The 25,976-nt window shown below is 47.9% G+C and overlaps 2 protein-coding genes across 2 annotated transcripts; both read right to left on the bottom strand.

The window, feature by feature from the left end:
• Positions 1-7,001: 7,001 nt before the first annotated feature.
• LOC121170379 (keratin, type I cuticular Ha8-like) lies at positions 7,002-11,824 on the bottom strand. Its single transcript, XM_041001518.1, has 7 exons — positions 11,396-11,824; positions 10,222-10,304; positions 9,111-9,267; positions 8,638-8,799; positions 8,435-8,560; positions 7,852-8,072; positions 7,002-7,128 (listed from the first exon to the last, which is right to left on the bottom strand). The coding sequence occupies exons 1-7, from the start codon at positions 11,822-11,824 to the stop codon at positions 7,002-7,004; spliced, it is 1,305 nt and encodes a 434-aa protein (XP_040857452.1).
• Positions 11,825-19,876: 8,052 nt separating this feature from the next.
• LOC121170380 (keratin, type I cuticular Ha8-like) lies at positions 19,877-23,524 on the bottom strand. Its single transcript, XM_041001520.1, has 7 exons — positions 23,036-23,524; positions 22,722-22,804; positions 21,752-21,908; positions 21,285-21,446; positions 21,071-21,196; positions 20,367-20,587; positions 19,877-19,991 (listed from the first exon to the last, which is right to left on the bottom strand). The coding sequence occupies exons 1-7, from the start codon at positions 23,522-23,524 to the stop codon at positions 19,877-19,879; spliced, it is 1,353 nt and encodes a 450-aa protein (XP_040857454.1).
• Positions 23,525-25,976: the final 2,452 nt, after the last annotated feature.

Consider the following 25,976-nt stretch of genomic DNA (forward strand, 5'->3'; position numbering starts at 1 on the left):
TGTATTTAATATAAATAGAGAACTACATGTGTAATATTAATGGTGGCCAGCACTTGTTGACCATCTACTACCGTGTGTCCAGCACAGTTCCCAGAGACAGGGGACAAGGTTGGGATGAGGGAAGCTGCGCCTCTGTCTTCTAGGGCTTCCACTCCTACTAATCACACAGGTCCACAACCATCATGGTGCATCTGGTCCTTCACCCACGAAGTCCCCCTTCTTCCACACGTCCCCACTTCTCCCCACTCCTGCTTCTGCCCCAGTCTCCAGTCATTTCAACCCTCAGTTTATGATTCTCAGACACAAAGTGAAGGGACAGAGTAATTTTAGGTTTTTTACCTGTGCCCCAGAGGAGACTGACGTGTGCCGCCAACCCTAGGTAACTCGTAAAGAGGATTCCAAGAACTGATCTCTTTGGAATCCTAATCTGTTAAGAATCCCCCGTCATTTTGCCTGGTAATTGCCTGGCATTTGGGTATTTGGATACTCTTGCTGCTTTGGAAACCACAAAATGGGTGTTGATGACAGACATCACTTCAGCCATGGCAGTCCCAGTGGGAGGGGGAAAAAAATGAGAGAGATGGAGAGAAAGAGGCTTTGGCAGGTGCAAGGTGAAAGACCATTCCAGGAATGTGGTGTGGGGCAGAGGAAGAAATGGTAAAGCAAGCACACTTGACAGAGGATAGGAAAGAAGGCCAGCCCGGAGAAACAGAGGCAGCATGTGGACCTGCTAGTGAGCAGGCACAACTCTGCCCCCTGGAGACCAGAGAGAGCTCTTGGGAGGCCGTGCTGAGGTTCTCTGTGGGGGATGCCAGGGAACCAGCAGGAAGATGGGGCAACAAAGGAAAGGGGAATTTGGACACAAAAACTTGGCAACAGGAGAAGGCCAGGAATCAGCCAGAGGCTGGAGATGCCATCTAAAACATGGCGCTCAGGAAGAGAGGATGGTGTAGCCTGTGATAGCACCAGGAACGTCATCCACAGGGACATTCTGGACCCCCAGAGTGGACTCTCCTTATCAAGTCCATTCCAGCATTTTAGAGTGGTTCGGTGCAGGATTTTATCTAGCTTTCCCTCCATTCAAGTGCAAGGAAAACACAATGGACCAGAAAAGAAAAGATGGGCTTGAGTGCCAGGCACCACCTCTCACCTGCTGGGAGACGATGGAGGAATACCAACCGCACAGCAGGAACTATGACACCTGTTCTGCCTCTCTCAAGGCTGTTTATGAGGTCAAATTAGCACATGATGAACGTGTGTAAGCAGTAAAGCAACAAACATTTTTAAATTTTATTTTTTATATAAACTGAATAAATTTCACATTTTTTGCAATACAGATTTAGGAGCTTATTAGTGCTTCCCACCCTACCCTGCCATGCTCCTGCCCATATTTCCCAACCATCTCCCTTCCTTATTTTTTACAATAGCATACTTTCATCTCATTTTGCAATCGCAAGTTTAGCACTCCATTAGGTAAAGATAAATCTGGCAAGTAGAAAATAATAACAAAAAACGAAAACGAACCATAACAAAGCTAAACTGCTTCTTGGTCATGTAAACAAAGACAGTACACAATAATCAACTCCAAGAATCTCACTCTCACACTATGGATTACATTTTTGTACTCTGTGTATTAATTATGACAGATCAGGGGAAAGCATCATTGTCTTTTGGGGACTGACCTGATTATTTCTTAAGCATAATAGATTCCAATTGCATTTATTTAGTTACAAAAGACAAAATTTTCATTTTTTATGGTTCAGTAGTATTCCATTATATATGTATGTGTGTGTATATATATATGAATGTATGTGCATGTATGTATATATGTCACATTTTCTTGATCCAGTCATCCATTGATGGGCAAATGGGTTGATGCCACATCTAAGTTATTGTGTAATGAACTGCTATAAACATGGGGGTACAGATAACTCTCTCATACGCTGATTTCATTTCATTTGGATAGATTTCCAGTCTTATAGCATATCTAATCACAGATAGCTGAGCACTCTTCATACTGTCTTCCATAATGGTTGCAACAGTTTTCATTCCCACCAACTTTGGAATAGAGCATCTTTATCCCCCATCCTCCCCAGCATTGATTTGTTTTGGTTTTCAGATGATAACCACTCTAACTAGGGTGAGGTTAAACCTCACTGTGGTTTTTATTTGCATTTCCTCAATGGCTAGTGAACCTGATAATTTTTTTATGTGTCTGTTGGCCATTTGAATTTCATCATAAGAAAAATACCTCTTCATGTCCTTTGCCCATTTCTTAACGGGACTGTTTGTTTTGTTGTTGAGTTTCATAACTTCTTTATAGATCCTGGATATTAATCTGCTGTTAGTTGAATAAGTTGCAAATATTTTCTCCCATTCCGTTAGCTGTCTCTTCACTTTGTTGACAGTTTTCTTCTGTGGTGCAGAAGTCTCTCAGCTTGATTTTAAGCCCATTTGTTTATTTTTGTTTTGTTTGTCTGTGCTTCTGGAAGCCTTTCCGTGTAATCTTTGCCTCTGCTTGTGTCTTACAGTGTCATTAATATTTTCCTCTAATGATGTGATTGCGTAAGGCATTGGTCCAGATCCCTGGCCTCTTTAGAGTGTATTTTTGTAAAAGGTGTAAGGTATGGGGTTTTGCTTCATACTACTGCACACACAGATCTAATTTTCCCAGAATCAACTGTTGAAGAGATTCTTCTTCTTTCTCCCTGGATTGATTTCAGTCCACTTATTAAAAATTAGTTAGCTATAAATGTATTGATTAATTTCTGGGATTTCTGTTCTGTTTCATTGATTTTCGTGTCTGTGTGTACACCCGCACCATGTTGTTTTTGATAACAACTGCTCTATGGAGCATCTTGAAGTCTGGTATTGTGATGCCTCCAGGTTTATTTTTGTTGTTTTAAGGTTGCTTTAGCTATTCAGGGTCTCTTTTACATCCATACGAATTTTAGCATCATTTTTTCTAGATCTGAGAACAATGTCCTAGTTATTTAGACTAGAATCAAATTCAATCTATAAACTGTTTCCTATAGACATTTTGATATTATTTCTCACCAATCCATGAACATATAGAGGGTTTTTCCATGTTTTGTTGTCTTCCTCCATTTGTTTCTTAAATGCTTTGTAATTTTCAATGTAGAGATCCTTCACATCCTTAGTTAAGTTTATTCTAAGGTATTAAAATGTTTATAGCCGTTGTGAATAAGACTGAATTTTACAAGTTCTTTTTCAACCATGGAATCATTAGTGTGTACAAAGGCTGTTGATTTTGGTATGTTCATTTTACATGCTGTAACTTTATAAAACTCTCCTATGGATTCCAATGGAGTCTTTTGGTTCCTCTGTATAATGATCATGCCAACTGCAAAAAGGAATAACTTGACTTCCTCCTTTCCAATTTGTATCTGTTTGATTTCTTACCTGGCTAGAACTTCCAGGATGATATTGAATGGCAGTGGTGAGAGTGGTCATCCTTGTCTGAACTCAGATCTTTGTGAAAACGTCTCCCACTTTTCCCCCATTCAATATATGCCACAAACATCTTATCCGTAAGGGATTTGGGGTATTCCTGCCCTCCTCTTCCTCAGCAGATAGAGGGGTTTTAGTAACAGCAGTGAGTGATTCCTAATTATTAAAATCACCAGAGCTCTCCAGCTTCAAGTCACACTGAGATAGTAGTGGAGAACTGCCATTCCTTGCGCTGCACTTTGAGGTATAAAATCTCAGACATGATTCCCCCTAGCAAGCATTCTCATTTTCTTCAAGGGAAACCATCAGAACCCAGTGAAGTTTATGGTTCTGTCTGCCTGCTGAGACCCTCTGAGACTTGGCCTCCACAAAGCATGGCAGTTCAGAGCACAGTTAGAAGCAGTATCCTCCCTGCACCAGATTTCTGGCTTTACCACCCAGTAGTTGTGTAAGCTTAAGCATGTTACTTCACCTCCCTGAGCCTTGGAGAACTGGAGAAACAGTAGTGTTGACTTTGTGGGAATGTTGTTAAGATGAAAGGAGTTTATGTTTATAAACATGACTATGATATAGATAAGTTCCTGGCTCACAGAGCTCACCAGATGTTTGCTTCAATGGCAATGATGACAGTGATGATGGTGGTGATGCTTATTGTGGTAATGACAACAATAAGCTATTTTGTTTCTAGGAAAGCTTTTCTTACACAAACCTGTACACACACACACACACACACACACACACACACACACACACACACACACTGACTCATCAAAGATCTCTTCATTGTAAATGTGCCATGGTCTTGGATGTGATCTTCAGAAACACAAATCAGTCACCATAGGGCCCCACTGACTCATCTGATGTCACCAGAAGAATCCCTCAACCACTGAATGATTCACCTTTTCTCTCCTCCTTAAATGGGAATGACCATGCTTGGCTACTCTGTCATGGTGCAAGATTATGTGGGTTTATTTGGTTAGGCAGCTTTGAACTTGGAATGAAAGAAGCTATTTAAGTACAAAGGAGGAGGTGAGTGTGGTTAGGTCAGGCACAAAATTAACACTAACCAAGATTCTTCTTTCTTATTGAGACCCACTCTGGAGTAAGTGTCTCGCGAGTGTCATCATCTATGTCCAAAACACTCCACCACTGGGAAAAACAGCAGAGGAACAACAAAGGGAAGACAGGGCATGACAGCCTCTGTGCCTTCCCCAATCCCTCTGTGATGGAAGTCTTTCTGCCTCCCAAGCAAATCAGTTCTGTCTGCCAGGACAATGACCAAAGTGTAGGATCCTGGGCTGGAAATCAGCTGGATGCAAATTCTTCCATTTAGTTCCCTCCAGCCTTGGGACTTGAGTTTGTGGTCGTTCCTGCACTACAGCCCTGTGCTAGGGCAGATTGAATTAAACATGCGACAGCCACATTTGCAGATCTTTTAGCAAGCTACTGCGATTCACAGAGTACCCAGAACAGAGAGGGAAAACAAAACCCAGTTCCTAAAATAAGTTTGGCAGCTCTATTTGGCAGCTGTGGTTTCACTGATGAAGAAGGCCTAGAAGCAGGTGTCGCAGAGTGTAGAGGCTTGCAAACCCTCTGCCCCTTAACCCCCATACCCAAGTGCCATCATCAAGTTTTTGAATCCTCTGATAAAACACCTCCAGTGATGGGGAACTCATTGCCACCCACCTGTTGCCAGCTATGACACTGAGTTGTTCAGCTAGGACACTGATGTGCTGGTTCTTGGCTTCAGCTGTCAAAATAGAGAATTTCTGGCCTCATATGTCCATTGCCTACAAAGTCCAAGTCAGGCAGCTGCCAGGAGCACTGGCAGTGGAGTGTATTGGAGAATGTGGGTGGGCCAGCTTGTCTAGACCTTTGCAGACTAGTCATGTAACAAGTGCAACAGTGAAAATCATTGCGCCTTTACAGTTTCCCAATAGGCAGGAAAAAGCCACTTCCTGAGTAACAGGAGGGATTCCTCCTACATGGGACCTATCAGGAGAGCAAGGCTGACCACACAGGCCCCTACCCCCCAAATCTAGCCCCTCCCCCCACAGCCCAGGGGTTCCCAAACCTGACTGCACATCAAAGTCACCTGGAAGGCTTGATAAAACAGAGTGCTGGTTTGGAAAACCTGAAATAGATTCAGTCATCTGCATTTCCACCAACTATCCAGGTGACGCTCGTGCCACTGGCTGGAGAATCACTCTTATAGAACTACCACCCAATCCTCGTACTATCCCTTTCAAAACTTCCAATCAATGGGCTCTAGGCCAAGTTCAAAGAGGATGGGGTTCAAGTCTTGACTTAGCCCACCAGCTGAGGATAAGAGCAGCCATTCCTTCTCCTCGGGGTCGTTAGTAGGGCTCTGTGCCACGCAGAGAAGGCGTGTACATGGCTCAGAATGAATGTGTTATCACAAAAGCTCAACTTATGTAGGGCGCCTTGAACCTTTCCTTTGCTCATGCATCAAGTGACTTCATCCAGATGAAATGCCAGTTTTACTCAGCGTCTGGGTTTTAAAGGCTACCTCTGTGAATCTAGCTCCAAATAGGTGTGGTCAGGTCACGAGCTGAGCACGTCATCTGCCAGCCTACTAAAGGCCCATTTTTTTAAGTTTACTTATTTTAAATGTACTTATTTGAGACAGAGATCATTCATCTACTGGTTTACACTCAAAGTGCTCACACAGCTGGAGCTGAGCCAGCGCTCAACCCAGGTCTCCCACAGGGACAACAGGGACCCAAGTACTTGAGCTCTCAGGTTCCATATTACCACGAAGTGGAAGCCTGGATCCAGAGACCAACAGAGAACCCCGACATTCTGACAAGGGAAAGAGGCATCCTAAATGGCAATCTCAACTGCCTGGCCAAACATCAGTCCCTACCATCCCATTTTAACATATTCTGAGCCATCCATTCTGAGCCATGTACACGCCTTCTCTGTGTGGCACAGAGCCCTACTAACAACTCCGAGGAGAGGGGATGGCTGCTCTTATTTTTAGCTGGTGGGTTGAGTCAAGACTTGAACCCCATCCTCTTTGAACTTGGCCTAGAGCCCATTGATTGGAAGTTTTGAAAGGGATAGTACGAGGATTGGGTGGTAGTTCTATAACTTGCTTTGCCATCTCCTAAAATCAGTCTGGTGAGCAAGCCACAACCACCACTTCCGTGAGAGCAGACTCCTCCAGGAGCACCCAGCAAGGTTCCCAGCCTGGGATGAAGACACAGAGAGCAGCTCACCATGCTGCAGACATGAAATTTATTAGCAAAATGGAGTCATAACTGTCCTATCTCCAAGAAATCAGGAAGCAGTCAGAGAGAAACAAAGGAGTCATTCAAGACACCCCAAAGAGAGACAGCACACATTCAGGTCTGGGATTGCATGGCCAGACTCACCAACCTGTGCCCCAAGGAACCAACTCGCTGCAGTCTCCTGTAGCTGGCCCCGGGGAAGGCAGACCTCAGCTAGCAGGCCTGGACAATGAAGTCACTGAAGCAGAGGATGGTCCCCGTTTCCTACAGAGTGTGTCAGCATCGAGTAGAGAAGCAGGGCCCACAGGAAGCCTGGGGAGGCCCCACAGGGCAGGGGGTGTAGTTGGCAGAGGCTGGCCCCCTGGCGCTGGAAGCTGATGTTGCACATGGGTGGCAGGGAAGTCTGTGCACAGAGGAAAGAGAAGTGAACAGTCCATGTACACTTTAGGGGTCAAGGACAAATTCAAACACTAGACCATAGAGGGCGCTGCAAAGCTGAAACAGGACTGTGCCTGGATCCTACAGGGGAGTGGAGGCCAGAACTTAGAGAGCCTGTGTGCAAGGCCAAAGCTCCCTCCTGTGTAGAGGGGACATCCAGAGAGAAGGGCATGAACTGGTGGCCCAGAAGCAGGCTGGACATCAGCCACTTGCTCAATTTAAACAGCCCCTAATACTGTTGTTTAGTGCTTAAGAAGAGGAACTGGTACGATCTGCCTTTGCCTTTTAATAGAATGATGGAGGAATTAGCAGAAAGGCAGATGTGTGTGCCCTCAGCAATATCATAAAGCATCCCAAGCTAAAGAATCCTTGTCACATGATGCTTCCCCCAGAGCGGGCTCAGCCAGATCTCCATGCACTGAGCTAACAATGTTTCAGCCTTCAGTGGGAGTGACCAGCAGCTGGGAGGGCAATTCAGTCAACAAAACAGGTGGATGAGCTATAAGGCTCCTGCACACCTTCACCCACCTAACTAATCAGAAAGCTGTGTGCTCACTAGGCCTGCTGGGGTACAAGTTGCTCCCCAAAGACGACACCCATGGTTCCTTCTAGGCCATTCCCGACAACTAGTCTTTGCTTTTGTCCCAAGGCATTGACCCACAGACACAAACAACCTCAGGAAACATACTTGCAGTCCTCATTCTCTAGAAGGTTCCGGTAGGTGTTGATCTCCGACTCCAGCCGAGCCTTGACATCCAGCAGCACCTGGTACTCCTGGTTCTGCCGCTCCAAGTCAGCCCGGATCTCAGACAGCTGCTCCTCCACGTTGCTAATGAGGATCTGCATCTGGGCCAGCTCCGTGCCAAAGCGGGCCTCGGCCTCGCACAGGGAGTTCTGCAGGCAGTCCTTCTGTGGCACCAAAAAAAGAGAGAATCAGGGTGCAAATCAAGAAACCTTCTCCTCAACTTACTCAGAAAGAACTGACGCCACAAGCCTCTGCCAGGCCCAGGGAATAACTTCCCGTAGCACCTGCTGCTGCAAGAACCAATGCAGTTACTGCTCCTCCTTTGTACATTGCAGAACCTCCCCATCTGGGATCCTGATCAGCCCCACAGTGAGCACACCCATGAGAAGGTTCCCACAAAGGAGACCAAGTCATGGGTTAAGGTGTGGCCCTGGTCACTGTCTAAGTGAGGCCTGAGCTGAGCCCAAGGAACTGCTCGAAGGCAGCAGAGCCACACAAGCTGTCATACGCATGTGGAGGAGCTCACCATAGAGTGCTGGGCCTGAAGCTCCACCTCCAGGGCATTCACTGTCCGTCTCAGCTCCAGGATCTCCGACTGGCAGCACTGCAGCTCCTCAGAGCATGACATGGCCTGCAAGTTGATGCCTTCCGACTGAAAGCACACAATTAAATAGCCCCTCAGCAGACCCCAGCTCCACCCCAGCGCCCACCTTGCAGCCATGCCCTCACCTGTGCTTGGAACCACTGCTCCACATCCTGCCGGTTGGTCTCCACCATGGCCTCGTACTGGCACCGCATCTCCTCCAGCACCCTGCTCAGGTCTATGGTGGGCTGAGTGTCCAGCTCAATGTGGAGCTTGTCCCCGAGCTGGCACCGCAGCGTGTGGGCTTCCTGCAGGGACAGAGGAAGCAGGCAACCATTCACGGAGTGCCCATTCAACCATCTGAAGCTTGGCTTCCCATTTCCTGTTCTCCAAAGAGGTGGCCTGGCCTGTACCAGCCTGAAAGTTTCCAGGGGCTGGCGAAGAGGCACAGCTTCTCACAGTAAGCCAGAACTCCCCTTCAAAGCTTGAGAAGTTTAATGACAAGGCAGGGTCTGTATCTTCCATCCTCTGAACAGGACAAAGCCTCATTTTTTACTGTCCTTATAATGGGCCTGAGGTCACTCCAGAAAGTGAACACATTATACAAAAGACCACGCACCTGCTCGTGGTTCTTTTTGAGGCAGAGTAACTCTTCCTTCAGGGACTCTAGCTGGGCCTCCAAGTCACACTTGGCGAGAGTGAGGTTGTCCAGCAGCTTGCGCAGGCCACAGATGTCGGCCTCCACCAGCTGATGGAGCGAGTGCTCTGTCTCGTACCTTTAACGGGGCAGGCATAAGGGTTGGAGTCGGGAAGCAGGAAGTGGCACTTGACATGACTTACACTTGTAATCCCAGGAGCCTCCCCTTTGGCAATCCAAATGTGGGTGAGCTTTCCCCCTGGGAATTCTCACAGCCCAAAAGCAGTAGGAGGCCCCCACTTCCCCAGTCATCACTCAGCAGCTGTGATGGATGTGGCAGTGACCAAGGGCAGCATGGTGGGCCCACAGCTGATGCCTACCCACATAGGCTGTTGACCTAAGAGGGGAACCACACAGTAACCAAGCAATACAATGAATCCTCTGGATCCTCTCTCTGAGCAGAAGTCAAATTGCCAGAACAAGAGAAGGCAGTGGCTTTCTTCAGCTTGAGAGGACTCCCTCAGTGCCCTGAAGACAACACTGCACCATACTCCTTCCTGCTCCTGGGGCAGACTCATCTCAGATGCAAACCCTTTGGCCTTCACATGGCTCCACCCCAGGCTGTGTGGAGTGTGATACCTGTTGGGAATGACTGGCATGCACAAACTAGTCAGGCCTCCGCTTAGAAGCATCCTTCCTGTGGCCTCACTGTGAGAACATGTGGTGGGGAACTGGTGGCCACATCCCTGACCTACACTCAGCTGTATGATTTTGGAGAGTCGTTTTCACACTCCGAGCCTTGGTGCTCCCACTGTGAACGGTGTGCCACCCCACCCACCCTACCGGCTTCACAAGGCTCTCACACCACAACCAAGTGGATGATACATCCTAAAGCATATTGTAAACTATGAAAGCAACATAACTGGAGAGTGGGCTTTTGTTGAGTTCTAGGGTCTTACTGCCTTTTTTTCTCCTACTGCATCTACTGAACTGAATCTTGGTCAACTACATCCCAATACCAACTGCATCCCTAGGGAGAAGAAGCCAGAGTCATCATTGGACTCCTCCTTCTCCTTGTCCTACCCCAACTCACTTGGTCCTGAAGTCATCTGCAGCCAATTTGGCGTTGTCTACTTGTACCACCAGCCTGTTGTTCTCAGACTTGATACACAGAATCTAGGGAAGAAAGATCAGTGGGGGATTTCCTGTTTTCCTGACTCACAGGAAGTTCTGTTGGTAAAGGTTCCAAGGACAGTATCTCCTTGGACACCACAAACTAAGAGACGTAGTGCAACAGGAGTGAGGATGTGCAAGAGTAAAACTTGGCAAAAGATGAAGGTGCAGAGTCAAGGAGCCAGGAGAATGGAAGGAAGCAGCAGAGTGAACAGACAATAAAGATTTGGCTGCCTTTTGTCAGGTGTGATGCACAAACCAATGTCAACCAGAAGATCTGGACTCCACGCCACAGACCAATGAACTGAGAAAGATTTAGGTGGATCAGTTCCTCACTTTGTCACCCAACATCGCAACGCTCTCAGAATTTCACCAGGTTTCTGCAGCTCCCATGTTGACATTCTTTGTCTTCCTGTCTCCAAAACCAAGACAGAAGCTCTTAGGAGACATTGACTAAATAGTCAAAGAAGATAGGAGATCTGCCGAAGTTACTGGGCATATGGTCACTGCTCATCATGTGCATTAGAGAAAACTCCTCTCATACTTTTACCACCCCAGAGGCTATTTGTTTTGCTTAAATTAGCACTGGTTTTGTAATGACAATTCAGGAATTATAAGTCCAGAAACTAAGCAGAAACTCAGAATCCTGGAAAGGCAAATCCTACCTCCCAGGGTAAGCATGAGGTATGGCAGCCAAGTCACTGCTTGGGATACCCAGTGTCTGGCTTCAAAGCATCCAACTGGCAGGCAGCAGGTAATGGCTTAAGTAATTGTGTCCCTGCAGCCCAGGTGGCAGACAGCATGGAATTTCAGACTCCTAGTTTCCACCTGGCCCAACACCAGCTGCTGCAAGTGTTTGAGTTGGAAACCAGCAGACTCTCTCAAATCAAGCAAAAATAAGTCTTCCATCCCATCTCTTGCTCATTCCCATTCACCCTCACTCAGGACAGTCTCTTCCCACAAAGCTGTCCTGGGGATACATGAACCAGAACATAGACCCACCAGACTTCACACAACCAGATGGGAAGCAAGATTTGGCCCTGGTGTTACAAATTGTGTGTTACCACGATCTGGTATACCACACCACTCCTCACCCTCTGCTGGAGCTCCTCAATGTTGCGGAAATACGACTGGTAGTCTGGGCACACACTGGTCTCATGGCACTTGCTCGTCTCCCGGATGGTGGTCTCCAGCTCCGCATTCTCCCGCTCCAGCTGACGCACCTTCTCCAGGTAGTTGGCCAAGCGGTCATTCAGGAACTGCATGGTCTCCTTCTCGTGGCCATTCAGAGTCACCTCACCATAGGCCCCACAGATTCCCACATTGCCAGGAATGTGGCAGGTCCCTGGCAAGGCACAGGCCGTGCGGCAGCTCTGGGGCAGACAGAGGCTGGGTCGGCCCAGGGGTGTGGAGCCCACTCGGACACGGTTGGCATGGGCCACAGTGGCAGAGAGGCACAGTGGGTTGGCCTCCACCTCCAACACCCGCCCACCTAGGAGGGAGCTGCAGGGGTTAGAAGCCATGGTGCCAAAGGCCAGGACTCCTGCTTTGCTCCCGGTTGGATCTGCTGAAAGCCAATACCAGTCCTCTCTGGCAAACCTTATATAGTTCTTTTGTGGGTGTTGGGGTAAGAGAATTGGCATTTTCCTCATTAATATGTATGTTGATTGTTGTACAATCGCTCTGTTAGTCAGTGATTTTTGCCTCCTATAAAGAGTTAATGAGCTCATGATAAAAGGCCTTCACCCACAAGAGATGCCTCTCAGGCCCTAAAACACAGAGAAAATGAGGTCTTCACACTGCCCACCCTCTGTGTCCAGGAATCCTTTCCCTCTGCCAGTTTCACGGCTGAGAGATAGTCAAGGACCAAGAGTCCTTAAGGTGTCCTCCACATCTCCCTCCCTCCTAACTCCTTTCCTACCTCTTTCCCTTGGGTAAAGTCTCAAATATTAACCATCTGGGCACCCAGAAGAAGAGGGCACACTACAGTGCATGTGCTTCGGGAGATACTGAAGGAGGATCCAATGTGAAACGAACTCTGAGCCTACTGGGAGAGCAAGAAGGGAGCTTCAATTCTAATAGGAGAAGCAAAGTGAATGGCCTTGATATTGCAAAGGCAAATAGTGAAAGTATTTTTTTGTTGTTTTTAAGGTTTTTTTTTTTTAAATTAGCTCATCAAGGGACCAGAAACCGACAGCATAGAGTAGGGGGTATTTATTTAAGATGCATTTTAGGTGATGTTTTCCACAAGGGACTGAGGAGGGAGACTAGCTCTTGTAGAAAGCAAAATGAACACATTCAATCCTGTTTGAGAGGAAGCCAATAGTCTGGTTTACCTATAACAAAGACAAGTATATGGGACTGGGAAGTTGCACTTTGCCCAGGTCTGGGAAGTCTTAGATGCCAGGAGCATCTCATAGTAAGACAGGAATATGCCCCCTGGAAAGTGGCTCTCCGAAAGTGTGAGGAAACAGTGATAAACATGCAGGTCCCTTTTATGGAAAAGCAGTAGAATAGAAATGGATGGTTCTCATATAAACGGTAGGAAGAAAGACAAAGCTAGAAAAATGAAAACGCAGCCCAAATCCAACTTGATCTGGGCGTATGAAGATGAACACTCTTTTCCATGACTAGAGAGTCAAAGAGGAAATCAAAGGAGAATTTTTTTAATTTTGTACACCCAATTAAAATATATTATACATCACACTGGTTAGGCTGTTTTAAAACAAGCAGTTGTGAAAGTGAGGGGGAAAAACCCTCAAGAATTAGGTTGAGTGATGCGTGATCCCCAGGAATGAAGGTTTGTTCCTGTGCATTGCAATCCAGGATGGCAAGGGGGCACAGGTGATTCAGCCTTTATGGTGTCTGTTCTCAGGCCCCGCCGTCCTGTCCAGGCACCTTTCCTCCTGGCTGGCCCCCACCAGAGTCCCTCCTTACCTTGCTTATGAAAAACACACCCAGAGCACTTTGATCTTGCTCTGATCTTAAAAAAAAAAAAAAATGCTTTTTGCATTTCTTTGAAATGCACCTACCTTCATAGCCCGTGACTTGAGAGACTCTAGAACAAAATTTAAATTTCCTTAATCTTCAGACACACTCAGCGCTTCAGAAGCTTTATAGCCGCCTCTGTTTCTGAAGTCAAACAATCAGCAAGCCAGCAGCCGGATTGTTCGATCAGCCCTGGAAAAGGGCAGCCAGCCAGCTTCCAGTCTATGCGAAGGAAGATGCCCCCATCACTTAGGATGAATGGATCCACCAGGAGGGCCCTGGAGGCAGTAGCAGGCACCTGTGCGGACCCTGAAACCTAGACCCTCCAAGCTGGAAGGGCTTTCAATGTCCCTTTTGACATAAAACCCCTTCTGATACCCTCTCCTAAACTAGGTGTCCAATAGGCCGCTTGCCACCATGGCCCATGCCCTCGCCGGTCAACTTGGTCCTTGGACCCTGAGGTCCAGAGACAAGCAACAATTAACTCTGCCTGGAGGGGCTCAGTGTAGGAGGTTGCTATAAAGTCCTTTTTGTAGACCCCAAGCTATAACACTGCGAGTCTTCCAATTGATAACCTGTGTCCATCCTTTCATTCACCTAACAGATAGTACATACTTGCTGGTGCTGGCGGTTGGTGATACATCCAGAGAGGATGCCCTGTAGTTGGCCTTCCAATTCGCACAGGGCTGCCATAGGGAATAGATCCGATCAGTCTGCTACATCACAGACATTCATTCAGTTCTTTGCAACAGTTCTGAAATTGTTCCCCCTGGTCCTTTGGTGAACACACTTCTACATTCCCTTGCCACCTTGAGCAGATTCCTCAGGATACACTCCGCTTAGTTCCTATCACTCTTAAGTGAAGCCCTAGAAAGAGAGTTTATGTTAGGAGGCCTACAGGTGTCCCGGAAAGATCTCTTTCCCAGGACTCTTGTGTGAACTGTGCTGGAGTTGCCCAGCTACCCAGCCCTAATTTCCCAGCTGCCAGTCCCTTACAGGAGCAGGGAGACCCATAAGGGCACTTCCCCACAGCTGCTTTGGTGCAGACATTGAATGCCATATACCTTGCCCCGGTGACCAATTACACATGTCTGATGTTCATGAGTTCCTGCTACAGCAAAACCATTCTCAAGGGCCTGTGCAGGGGACAGAGATGAATAAGGGGGGATTGGGTCTTCTTGGTAAGCCTGGAGCAGGAGAGCTGGGTCGTGTGACTCTACAGAAGGAGAGGTCCCTGGGCCTTAGAGTTCACAGAGGGTGCATCCAAGAGCTTGGAATGGGTTGGAATTGGGAACTAGAGAGGAAGAGAAAATATTTTCTAAAAATCACCATCATCAACATGACTGAGCATGAGCAGACAACAGCAGCAGGAGCTGGTGTGCAGGGCTCAGGTGGAGCCAGGTACGACCTCAACCAGCCTGCCTCAAGTGACAATAAAACATAAGCCCGAGAAGCCGAAGTTTATGTTCATCAGTGCTAACACTGTGGTCTGCTTCTATTTTTATGGCAAATAGAACCCTCTGTGGTTCTCAAAATTTAACTCCCATCAGAATCTCCTGGGAAGTTTGTCAAGGAATGCCCATTGCCAGACTCCATCTATGCCAGAGCTTCTGACTCAGTGGTTCTGAGTCAGGCCAGAGTTCTGCTTTTCTAGCAAGTTCCCAGGTGACACTGCTGCAGGTCTGGGAAGCAGAGTTCAGGACCATCACCATGCTCCACAGCAAGACACAAGGTCCATGTCAATGAAACACCATGTGAGAAAGCAGCATTTAATGAGGTCAAGAGGAGGCAGTATTTGAAAAATTGCATTTAAAATCAGCAGCATTGTGCTGTGGTGGGTGAAGCCATCACTCATGGCACCCCATCCCATATCAGGTTGCCACTACAAGTCCCAGCTATCCTGCTTCTAATTCAACTCCTGCTAATCCATCCTGGGAGGCAGCAGGGGATGGCTGAAGAACCTGGGCCTTTGCCACAAACAGGGGTGACTAGAAAGAAGCTCCTGACTCCTGACTTTGGCATGGTTCAGGCCAATGAGTAAAGAAACAGATTTTCTCTCTGTCTCTCTCTCTTCTACCTTTCAAATAGATGAAAACAAATAGCTAAAATAAGTTTGAATAAACAAGTTTTGTTTGTTTACCTAGTTCTGCAGATTGAAGGAGAAGGGAAAGAAGGAAACCTACTCCCTGTGTTTGCTCTCACTGTGGGGAAGAAATCGGGCCATGTAAAACACTGTCTGCAGAAGACAGGTGAAGGCCAAGTGAAGTCATGCTTATTAGCATCTATCTGTGCTGGGAATCAGGTTTGGCATGTAGTAGACAATATTTCTCTTAACTCTCTTCTCTCCTACCACCGCCCCCGCTCCCCGCACTTGACTGTATACTCAAAGTAGATGCAAACTGCCAGGGTTGCCTGCCTACTCTATGCCATACCGTGTGCTTTGCACATAAACAGGTTCTAATTCCTAACTAACCACACTGCCAAGCAGTGATGAATATGCCATTGTAGAATAAAGAACATAGTCCAGAGAAGTGAAGTCACTTGTCTGAGCTTACAAAGGTAAGAAGAAAGCACATTGGTCTAGATCTACCCGACCCTCCATTCTGCCCTCTGTTTGCCTTCTCAGGAAGTCCAGCAGGGACCAGAGAGTAGCAATCAAACTGAGCACCAAGCGGAGGCCATTAGAGACCAGCCCTCCAGTGAGCAGTCACTCAGTGCACTTAGTAAGTGGGTACTGAGGAGCAACTCTGGAGCACATGTGTCTAAGGAGCCAAGAAGACTTCCAGGGACCAAATGAATCCTCTGCGTGTGTTTGAGCAGACTAATGATATTATTGTTAAAGGAATAGTTTCTGCTGCCCAGTGTGTGCCCGGGGGTGACACCATTGGGTCTGTAATATGTATGCTCTCTAGCATGTAACACAAAGCCTCAGAGAACATAACATCTACTCAATAAGTAGACCATGAGAAGGGGGAGGCAAGGACAGGTCTGGTTGTATTAGAAGAGATGGGAGCAGGAGGAGGCTCTTCCAAGACTCATGACAGAGATTGGCATTGTGATGCTACAGATAGAGCCACCACCTGTGGTGCCAACATCCCGTATGGGCACCAGTTCAAGTCCTAGCTGCTCCACTTCTGATCCAGCTCCCTGCTAATAGATGGAAAAACAGCAGCAGATGGCCCAAGCACTGGAAAACTGGATTAAGCTGCTGGGTTCTGAGTTTAGCTCAGCCTAGCCCTGGCTATTGTGGCCCTTTGGGGTTATCTCACATAGAAGACCTCTCTCTTCTCTCCATCTCTCTATAAAACTGTAACTTTCAAATAAATAAATGAAGCTTTGTAATAAAAAATAAGAAAAATAATAATCCTGGCAGGCCACCAGCAGTGCCAATGAAAAGGAAAGCAGGGGTGACAGAGGTGATGAGAGAACTTCTGCTGGAGTCCAGTTCCAGCTGAGTTTGGGACTCGCAAAGGGTGCGTGGATTTGAGGAATGAAATGGTCCACTACAATTTCAAAATCATAATGGACAATGCAAGAAAGCTGTCCCCTTTATTTATACAGAAACAGTCACAAGCTCTGGCACAGATTTTTATGTCATGGTCAAGTGGGTGTTTCCAAGGATAATTCTGCCAATTGTTTCACCTTGAAGCAGGATATCAGCCGTCCTAATCCTGTGTTCAGGAAGTTCTCAATAGATGGCATATATCAATCAGTAACACATTCTATTACAATCCTCATTCTACAACTTAGTCTTGAATCAGTTAAGGGAGGAAGTGCATCACAGAAGAAGGGACCTAAAGATCAAGGAAAGAGGGAAAGAATAGATTCCCACTATACCTGGGGACTTAGCACCCATGATTAACATATGGTCAATGAGGGAGAAAAACCCTGAACACAGGTTCCTGCTACACCTAGGGACTTAACACCTTTGGTTAGCATATGGTCAATGGGGGCAGCCTGAATAGTAAAAGGCCCTTTTGCTAAGACGTTGTCAGCAACATCAACTTCCAAGCTCACACTGTTAGTAAAGACCAACTCTGCAGAGGCAGACAATGGCTAAATAGATCACAGAAATTTCAGCAGGGGTTGTCCAGTGCCCATGCAAAGGGAGATGGAGCTGCATTCAGGAGGTTGTAGAGACATCCGCAGGGCCCTGCCACACCCTGGAAATTTCTTGCGCCCCTGCCTCCAATGGAACAATACTCTTCACACCTTCCTGTCTTCCACACCCACCGCATGGAACCCAGCAAACTTCACACAGGTGGGTGACAACATTTGAGAGAGGAGTGGTTAAAGGAGAGAAAGGAACCAAAAGTGACCCTGAGATCACCTGTGGGTTCCAGGGACAATCTTTGGCTGAGGGTAACTGGGAAATCCTAGGAAAGCACTGGCTCCAGACAGAAGCAGCGTACTTTGGTGATGGTGAATGTGATGTGTAGCTTCCATGGAGCTGGCCACTAGGGGTCAGAGACAGAGGCCTGGGGCCTGGAGGGAGCAGCTGTGGTTCTCTAGAACCCTCCTCTGACACTAAGGTGCACTACTTCTGCTGGGTTTGGTCCAGAGCCTTCTATTTGAACAGGAACATTGATTCCCAACAGGTGAGCCCTGAAGAGGAGGTTACATTTGCGACCCACAAAGAGGTTGTACGAGCAAAGTGTCACTAAAACAAGCATAACCTGTATGCTAAATAAGTCGTCTTCTCATCATGTATGACTTTGATATTTATGTGTTTTTTATTTATTTATAAAGAGGCAGGGAGCTCCCTTGATACATCCACCCACAGACCTGCAACCGCTGGAGCTGAGCCAAACCAAATCCTGGTGCTGGGAACTCAGTCCAGGTTTCCCCATGCAAGTGGTAGGGACCCAACTACTTCTGCCTTCATCATGGCCTCCCAGGATGCCCATACGCAGGAAACCAGAACTTAGAGTACAGCTGGGACTTGGACCCAGGCTTTCTGGGACGAGCCATAGGGTTATCAGGTGGCAGCTTACCTGCTGAGCCAAACACCCCATAGATTATTTCTATTTTTAAATGTCAAAAACAATATGAAGTCAGTAAAGGAGATATGAAGTGAGAAGATATGGCTGAGAAACACAGAATTCAGTGGAGAAAAACAACAACACTAAAACATAGTCCAAAAAAACCAAGCTTGCGGAGCTCTGACAACACCACAAGAAGGGATGTGCTGATTCAATTCTTGAGAAGGAAGATGAAGGAAGGATGCTGAGGGAAGCGATGGAAGGGTGGAACACACCCAAATGGCCTGGGACCTCCCCAGCCAATATCTGGATCTAAACACAAATACTCTAGAACTCCACCTCCGCGTTCTTGCCTCCCTGGTGTAGACAGCAATGTTCCTCTAGGCCTCTCGGCACTGTTGTGACTATGCCCAGTGCCCCTATGGGATACCAGCACTTACAAGGCTGAGAATTAGCCTGTTGAGCCACCAAGTGAGCTCCTTATTTACTTATTTGAAAGGCAGTGACATAGAAAGAGGGAGAGACAGCACAGTCTCCCATTTGTGGGCACTTTGGTACAGCCAGACCTAAGCCAGACTAGGGCTGAGCCAGACCTAAGCCAGGATCTCTGAGCCTCCCTGATCCACACAGGAGCCATGCCAAAAAGGCAGCTGACTGCAGCTCTCCCAGCCCTCACTGTCCACAATCCTAGGCATCAGCAGTGCACGTATGCATGTACACAGACACACACATAGGCGCACACACACACACCCAGTGGTAGCCTCTCTCTAGAGAATAGTGCAGCCTGCAGTGAGCTGGGGAAGCAAGAACTATCCCCAGGGCCCAGGGTAGGCCTCCACATGTAGGAGAATGGGCAAGAGCCCCATCCAAGCATGACCAAGCCAATGTGAATGAGAAAAATCTTGGCACCTTGACCAAGACAATTCTCAACACGACCTCTCTTTGACTAGATTGGAACCCTAACAGGCGTGATTTTGCTCTTGGACAAAATACCCAGAGGCCCACAGTGCCAAAAGGATGCAGGGACATGTTTGTTCTGGGCTGTTCTGAAGGAATTCAGGCTTGGCAGCCAGCATCACCTCCTTTCATCAGTCTCTTAGGCATCCGTGGGTCAGGGATGCACATGTGCAATGCCAGAGAAGGAACTTTACTACGGGACTAAGACGCTGCCAACCCCAGAGAGCTCACAGAACCACATGCCAGGGCTAGGAAGGATGCATGGACTGGAGGGTGGGACGACATCCCAGCAACAGTAGTCACCAGCAGGAAGATGGCACTTGATAGAGAAGGGACGTATATTGGTCACTTAATACAAGAGCCAGTTCCATTTTTGGAGATTCTAGGATTAGAACCAAAATTCCAAAAAAAAAAAAAAAAAGGCACAAAGGGAAAGAAAATAAATAAATAAAAGCAGTCACTTAAGTTGAAGATAATCGCATTTGAAAAACCACAGCTTAAGACACAAACAGGAAGCCACTACTTAGAATTATTTGCTGTTCTCTGATTTATTTAAAATGCCTCCTTTCTGGAAGGAAGATTAAGCAAAATGATGTATCCTGGCCTCCAAGACATCTCGCTGCCACATCCTGCACAGAACATGGACCTTCAGAATCGGCTTCCAGTGCTGGCTGCAGTGGCTGAGGGAGGCCGGCAGGCGGTCGGGGCACAGCTAGGATGAAGGGTGCAGGAGGCAGAGGTAGCACAGGGATTGCAGGGAAGCCTTCAGGGAGAGAGAAAAGGAAGAGTCAGATACAGGAAATCAAATCTGTCTCATGGGTTGATGAACAATGACAAAGCTATCAGAGTGAGGGACAAGCCTGCCTCCAACAAGACTTGCAGCCACAGGAATACACAGCAGCAGGTTGGCTTCTAAACCCTTCTGTGTCTTGCCACATCAGGGGTCCTGAGGTGGGCCTATCATCTAGGTAAGCGTCCCACTGACATGGGAGGGGTAAATGAGGTACTAAAAAGGTGTGCAGGGCCAGGACAGTATGTTACAGTGAGACTCTCTTCCTGCAAACTTGGAGTTGCCAGTAAGAAACTGCCTGATAATCCGGGATGTGATTGGGCCAGAAACAACTCTAAATCCACATACTTGCAGTCCTCGCTCTCCAGAAGGTTCCGGTAGGTGTTGATCTCCGACTCCAGCCGAGCCTTGACATCCAGCAGCACCTGGTACTCCTGGTTCTGCCGCTCCAAGTCAGCCCGGATCTCAGACAGCTGCTCCTCCACGTTGCTAATGAGGATCTGCATCTGGGCCAGCTCCGTGCCAAAGCGGGCCTCGGCCTCGCACAGGGAGTTCTGCAGGCAGTCCTTCTGCAGTGGGAAATAAGGAGCTCAGAGACTGCATGTCTCCAAAATTAAACCAGCAAAATGTCTGCCAAACCCACGAGTTGTGGAACGAAGTCCCAGATCTGACAGGGCCATCCCTGAGACCTGGAGAAAGCACTGTCAAGATGATCTACTGCTCACTAAGCAGTATAACTTAGTATAACTTAAAGCAAGCTCTCATACTGCTGCCTATGTCCCCAGCAATGACCTAAAGCAGGTGATTTGTTGAATGAGAACCTGGACATTCACGTCATTCAAAGGGAAGTGGAGCTGACTTTTCAAGGAAACCATAACTCGTGGTCGCACTAAACTTGTCAGGAAGGCGAATCTCCACCAAGGAGAGGGAGACCCAGATACTGAGCTCCAACATGGTGTTGAAGGAACTGACTAGCTAATTTTCAAGAAATATAATCACTAGGCTATGGCATATGGCATTCACAGAGTGGGAAGGGGAAAGAGGACACTTACCAGGTTGTGCTGGGCTTCACGCTCCACCTCCAGGGCGTTCACCTTGCACCTCAGCTCCAGGATCTCCGACTGGCAGCACTGCAGCTCCTCAGAGCATGACATGGCCTGCAGGTTGATGCCTTCCGACTGAAAGGCAACCACAAGGTCAGCTCCATGGCCCCTCAGCAGAGCCCAAGGTCTTCCCCCAACTCCCGCCCTGCAGCCATGCCCTCACCTGTGCTTGGAACCACTGCTCCACATCCTGCCGGTTGGTCTCCACCATGGCCTCATACTGGCACCGCATCTCCTCCAGCACCCTGCTCAGGTCTATGGTGGGCTGAGTGTCCAGCTCAATGCGGAGCTTGTCCCCGAGCTGACACCGCAGTGTGTTCACTTCCTGCAGGGATAGAAGGGGGACACACAACCTGAATGAGAGAGGGCCGCTGACCATGCAGAGAACAAAAGTGGAGTCACACAAACATGCTCACAGCTAACTTGTCCAGGGCCCAGTGGCAAAAGTCCCTTCATACTCTCCCAATTCACAAGCCAGGGCTGCCACTTTCCACACCATCTGGATCCCCTTCATCCTGATGCCAGCTGAGCCTGGCTCTACTCTGAGAGCCGTGGCTCAGGGTGCTCCCTCACCTGCCCAGCTCCCCCCACCCCGCCACTCCCATAAGAGTCTGAGCACCAGGGCTGCACCTGCTCATGGTTGGTCTTGAGGCTGAGCTGCTCCTCCTTCAGGGACTCCTGCTGGGCTTCCAGGTCAGCCTTGGCCAGGCTCAGGTCATCCATGAGCTTGTGCATCCCACACATGTCTGCCTCCACCAGCTGGCGCAGGGAGCGCTCACTCTCGTGCCTTCCCCCGGAGAGATTGAAATCAACAAAGATGCCAAGGAAAGCCCTTTCCTGCTTCCCCCTGGTTTCCACCTCCATTCACCATCTTGGACTTGGCAGTGATTCACCTAATGCACACTCATTGTGTTCCAACTTGTAGATACAGAGCTCTGGGATGGACCAGTACCACTGGGAGCACTGATGAAGTGAGAAACTCAGAATGAATAAACTGGTCATTCTGATTGATGTGCCTGACTGACAATAAACTCCGAGATTCCACCAAAGTGTTCCAATGTAAAATGTAGTATTTACTTTCCTGAAATAGGAGCCAGTATGCCAGGAAAATACTGTAGATTGATTTCTGAACTTTCATTTTGCTACCTTGCCCCTTGGATTAAATGCTTCCCGCTGTTTTTCTATCTTTCTCATTCAACAAGTCTTGATACCAAGGAGTGGTGTGACAATTTATCATATCATGAGTAAATCTGTCAACAACCCAGGCACCAGCAATTAATGCTTGCAATGATTCTTCCTGCTATGGTTACACAAGAAAGCCCTATACCTTCTATGGAAAGTGGCAAGAAAACCAACCAGTCTAAGCTACACAGCCTCTTTTTCAGTTAATGTTTTTATTCTCTTCCATCTTCTATAAGGATCATTCCTAGCAAAAGGTTAAATAAAAGTCTATAGAAGAAATGGATGCTCACTCATCAATTCATTCATTCTTCTAATGAAAAAAAAAAATCTGTTTAGAACAATGCATCCCATGGGCCAAGTACTGTGACAGACCCTTAGAAACAGAAGTCACTCAGAGCCCTCATCCATCCCCACTTACTTGATACGGAAGTCATCAGCAGCCAGCTTGGCATTGTCAATCTGGATAACCAATCTAACATTCTCAGCTTTGGTGCACAGAATCTGGAAAAAACCAACAAGACAGCTCACATGGACCATCAGGTTCTGGACTCTGCATTGACACATGGTGTCTACACTCAACCACATTCATGCCAAGAGAACCCAAAACGCAAGGCCATCTGGACCTTCTGCGGTTTTCTGCCTGCCAAGCCTGCTGCTGTCTCTGCCCCACACACCCCAAGCACCCCAGGCATCCCAGGCACCCTAGGCACCCCAGGCCTGGGCACCCCTCACCTTCTGCTGGAGCTCCTCAATGGTCCGGAAGTACGACTGGTAGTCTGGGCACACACTGGTCTCATGGCACTTGCTCGTCTCCCGGATGGTGGTCTCCAGCTCCGCATTCTCCCGCTCCAGCTGACGCACCTTCTCCAGGTAGTTGGCCAAGCGGTCATTCAGGAACTGCATGGTCTCCTTCTCGTGGCCATTCAGGGTCACCTCACCATAGGCCCCACAGATTCCCACATTGCCAGGAATGTGGCAGGTCCCTGGCAAGGCACAGGCCGTGCGGCAGCTCTGGGGCAGACAGAGGCTGGGTCGGCCCAGGGGTGTGGAGCCCACACGGACACGGTTGGCATGGGCCACAGTGGCAGAGAGGCACAGCGGGGCAGTGTCACCCTCTGGCCCATAGTGGACCCCGACGTCTGAGCAGGAGGGAGGCACATTCCTGGCTCCAAGGCACCTGATGCTGCCCAGAGGGTAAGATGGAGTGGTGCAGGAAGTCATGCTGCTGAGCTGAGGCTGCGCGGGTTTTCCGACCAGCTGGGGAGGCCAAGCCACCGAGTCTGAGAACCTCATCCCCTCCTAGCCCTTTTATACCCATCCCAGATGGGTGTTGGCCTCATGGCCCTGATTATCTGCCACTATGAGCATCACCTTGTTACTCAGCTGTGGAGTTGCCATTAAAGGAATCTCATGTCATGAAAAGTATGCTGATGAGGCTCAGCTGCCTCCTTCTCTTTGATACTAGGTGGTCTGGGGGGGGGGGGGGACTCAGACAACCCTATTTCAACTACGCTAGCACCAATAATTAATTCAGATTCCATATTTGCTCTCTCTGAATGGGTCTTGTCTCTCTGTAAATGTGGCAAATCTCTCCATCAATGACTTGGTTGTAGGAGAGACTCAGAGGCCATGAACCAGCATGTCTCTCTCTCCCCCAAGGAAGACTCAACCAGCCTTTCTTTTGAAAAGAAGGTACCAGTTTATAAAAGTTAGGCACCTACTAATACTTGAATACTGATGGGCTCTATTCTTTCTTTCCTCCATCTTTTACATTCTCTTCTCTCCTGGAAAGCAAGGAAGCAACAATATTGGGGCTTATAAGTCAGAATCAGCTACGCACTCATAGCTTGTTTTCTGTTCTGTAGGAGAAAACATTGCCACCAAAATCTCAGGGAGCTTTACACAGACTTGAATGAGAACAAAGACCAAGACCTGGGTAAGGACTTGGGGTCTATATTGCTGATGTCACTAGGCAGAAGTTACTGACACACAAGCAAATGGAAGAACATTATTTGATCAGGGAAAGGAACACAGGGCCTTAAACTCAACCAGTTTCAAAACAAAATTCAAGGGCTTGTGCTTACTGAGTCTGTGGTGTGCCAGTAGTTGCTCATAGCTCAATGTACAGATGAGAAGCTTGAATATATTTTTAAATGTTTATTTCTTTCTTATTTCCACCCACTTTGAGAAACAGAGTGGTAAAGATATAGAGAAAAAACAGAGACAGAGATGAACAGGAATCTCCCAGCTACTCCCTCCCTAAAACCCACAACAGCCGACGCTGGGCCAGGCTTAAGGCCAGGAGCCCAGAACTCCAGCCAGGTCTGATACCTGGAGCACCCTCCCTAACAAGTCTGAACCCTGCATCTTCAGCTATCACCCCTTCTTCCATGCACATTAGCAGAAAGCTGGACCAGAAGCTAATCAGCACTCCAGTTTGGGATGTAGGCTTCCCAGGTGGCACTCTAACATGCTGTGCCGTAACACCCACCCCAAAACACATTTTCTGACTGCTGGAGGTAACCCAATTGCTGAAGGATTGATTCAGTGCCCCATATTTTGATGTCATTCTGTTTCTACTTCCCCAGTGGCCCTCAAGGAAAAAAACAGGTGTCATGCCCCGTCGTTGCTGGGTCTGAAGAGTCACAGGCTTAGTGACTGAACTGGCAATAAAAAGAAATAAAATTACTGAAGGGCCTTATGTTTTGACAAAGAAAAATATTTGGATAACAAGAGACACTTGAACAATAAGACCCACAGAGAAAAGTGACTCTCTAAAAGCATGTCAGAGATGAGGATTTGCGACACCGCTCAGGCCCTGGAGACTTCGGTTTGGAGTTGGGAAAAGGGGTCCTTCTGTGGCTGTGAGGCCGGAAGCTGACCTCTCAGTAGTGGGGCAGGAGGAAAGAGACTTAGAGACTGAGCATGATCCAGTGGGACAAGGCCCTGGAAGACTGCAAATATAGCTTTACACTCAAAAAACTTTAAAAATGAGGAGCCCCATGAAGCCACACGAGCGGACATGCCTGCTGTTGAAACCCCGGCTTAAGAAGTAGTGGGTGGAGGTCTGGGACACTTCCCCCAAGGGAACCCCATTCCAGGTCAGCTGTGGCTCTGCCAATGGCCCTGGGGTCAGCTGGTCAATCCACGGAAAGGCCTTTGCTGGCCCAGCTGGCCTCCAGAGGCCTCCGGGCATCATTTGCATGGGGGCTATCTTCAAAGCTTCCTCCACTTTTCTCTTCCACCTCATCATATAGCTTTACTATAATCCAGAAAACTCAATCATTCAAATAGCTTCCTTTGATTTGCTAATTAGGATCCATCTTTGATGCTGTCTTTCTGGCAGGATGGGTCCCATTGGTTAAAATCATGGCTATTTCCATCTCGGCATGCAGGACGCTTGTTTCATTTTAAGCAAGGTAGCTGAAGCTTGGCTAACGCCCCTCTTCTTCTCTAAAACTTGACCTGTGGCCCTGGCATGGGCTACTCTAGATCCATTTTGCATAATGACGCTGCTGCTGCCTCCTGCTTTACAAAGCAAGAGGTTCTGCTGACTTTGCACTGTCTCAAAGAAGTTGGCACTAAGTGGAAGCCATGAAATGTGAGTTCATACTCAGCTGTGGCAGGGAGGAGCACAGCCTTGTCACCCCCACATGGCCTCCTCTTGCTCCCC

The sequence above is a fragment of the Ochotona curzoniae genome, unplaced genomic scaffold (genome assembly GCF_017591425.1).
Source record: "Ochotona curzoniae isolate NIBS_2020 unplaced genomic scaffold, NIBS_Ocur_1.0 scaffold_2453, whole genome shotgun sequence".
Lineage (NCBI taxonomy): Eukaryota > Metazoa > Chordata > Mammalia > Lagomorpha > Ochotonidae > Ochotona > Ochotona curzoniae.

What these genes read in the sequence shown, in the direction of transcription:
- LOC121170379 (XM_041001518.1), bottom strand. Translation starts at nt 11,824, where the DNA reads ATGGCTTCTAACCCCTGCAGCTCCCTCCTAGGTGGGCGGGTGTTGGAG. An exon ending in GCAGATGACTTCAGGACCAA is followed by an intron (nt 9,268 to 10,221) that starts GTGAGTTGGGGT and finishes GCCCCGTTAAAG; the next exon opens with GTACGAGACAGAGCACTCGC. An exon ending in TTCAGGCCCAGCACTCTATG is followed by an intron (nt 8,073 to 8,434) that starts GTGAGCTCCTCC and finishes TTGGTGCCACAG; the next exon opens with AAGGACTGCCTGCAGAACTC.
- LOC121170380 (XM_041001520.1), bottom strand. Translation starts at nt 23,524, where the DNA reads ATGACTTCCTGCACCACTCCATCTTACCCTCTGGGCAGCATCAGGTGC. An exon ending in GCTGATGACTTCCGTATCAA is followed by an intron (nt 21,909 to 22,721) that starts GTAAGTGGGGAT and finishes CTCCGGGGGAAG; the next exon opens with GCACGAGAGTGAGCGCTCCC. An exon ending in AGCAGTGGTTCCAAGCACAG is followed by an intron (nt 21,197 to 21,284) that starts GTGAGGGCATGG and finishes GTTGCCTTTCAG; the next exon opens with TCGGAAGGCATCAACCTGCA.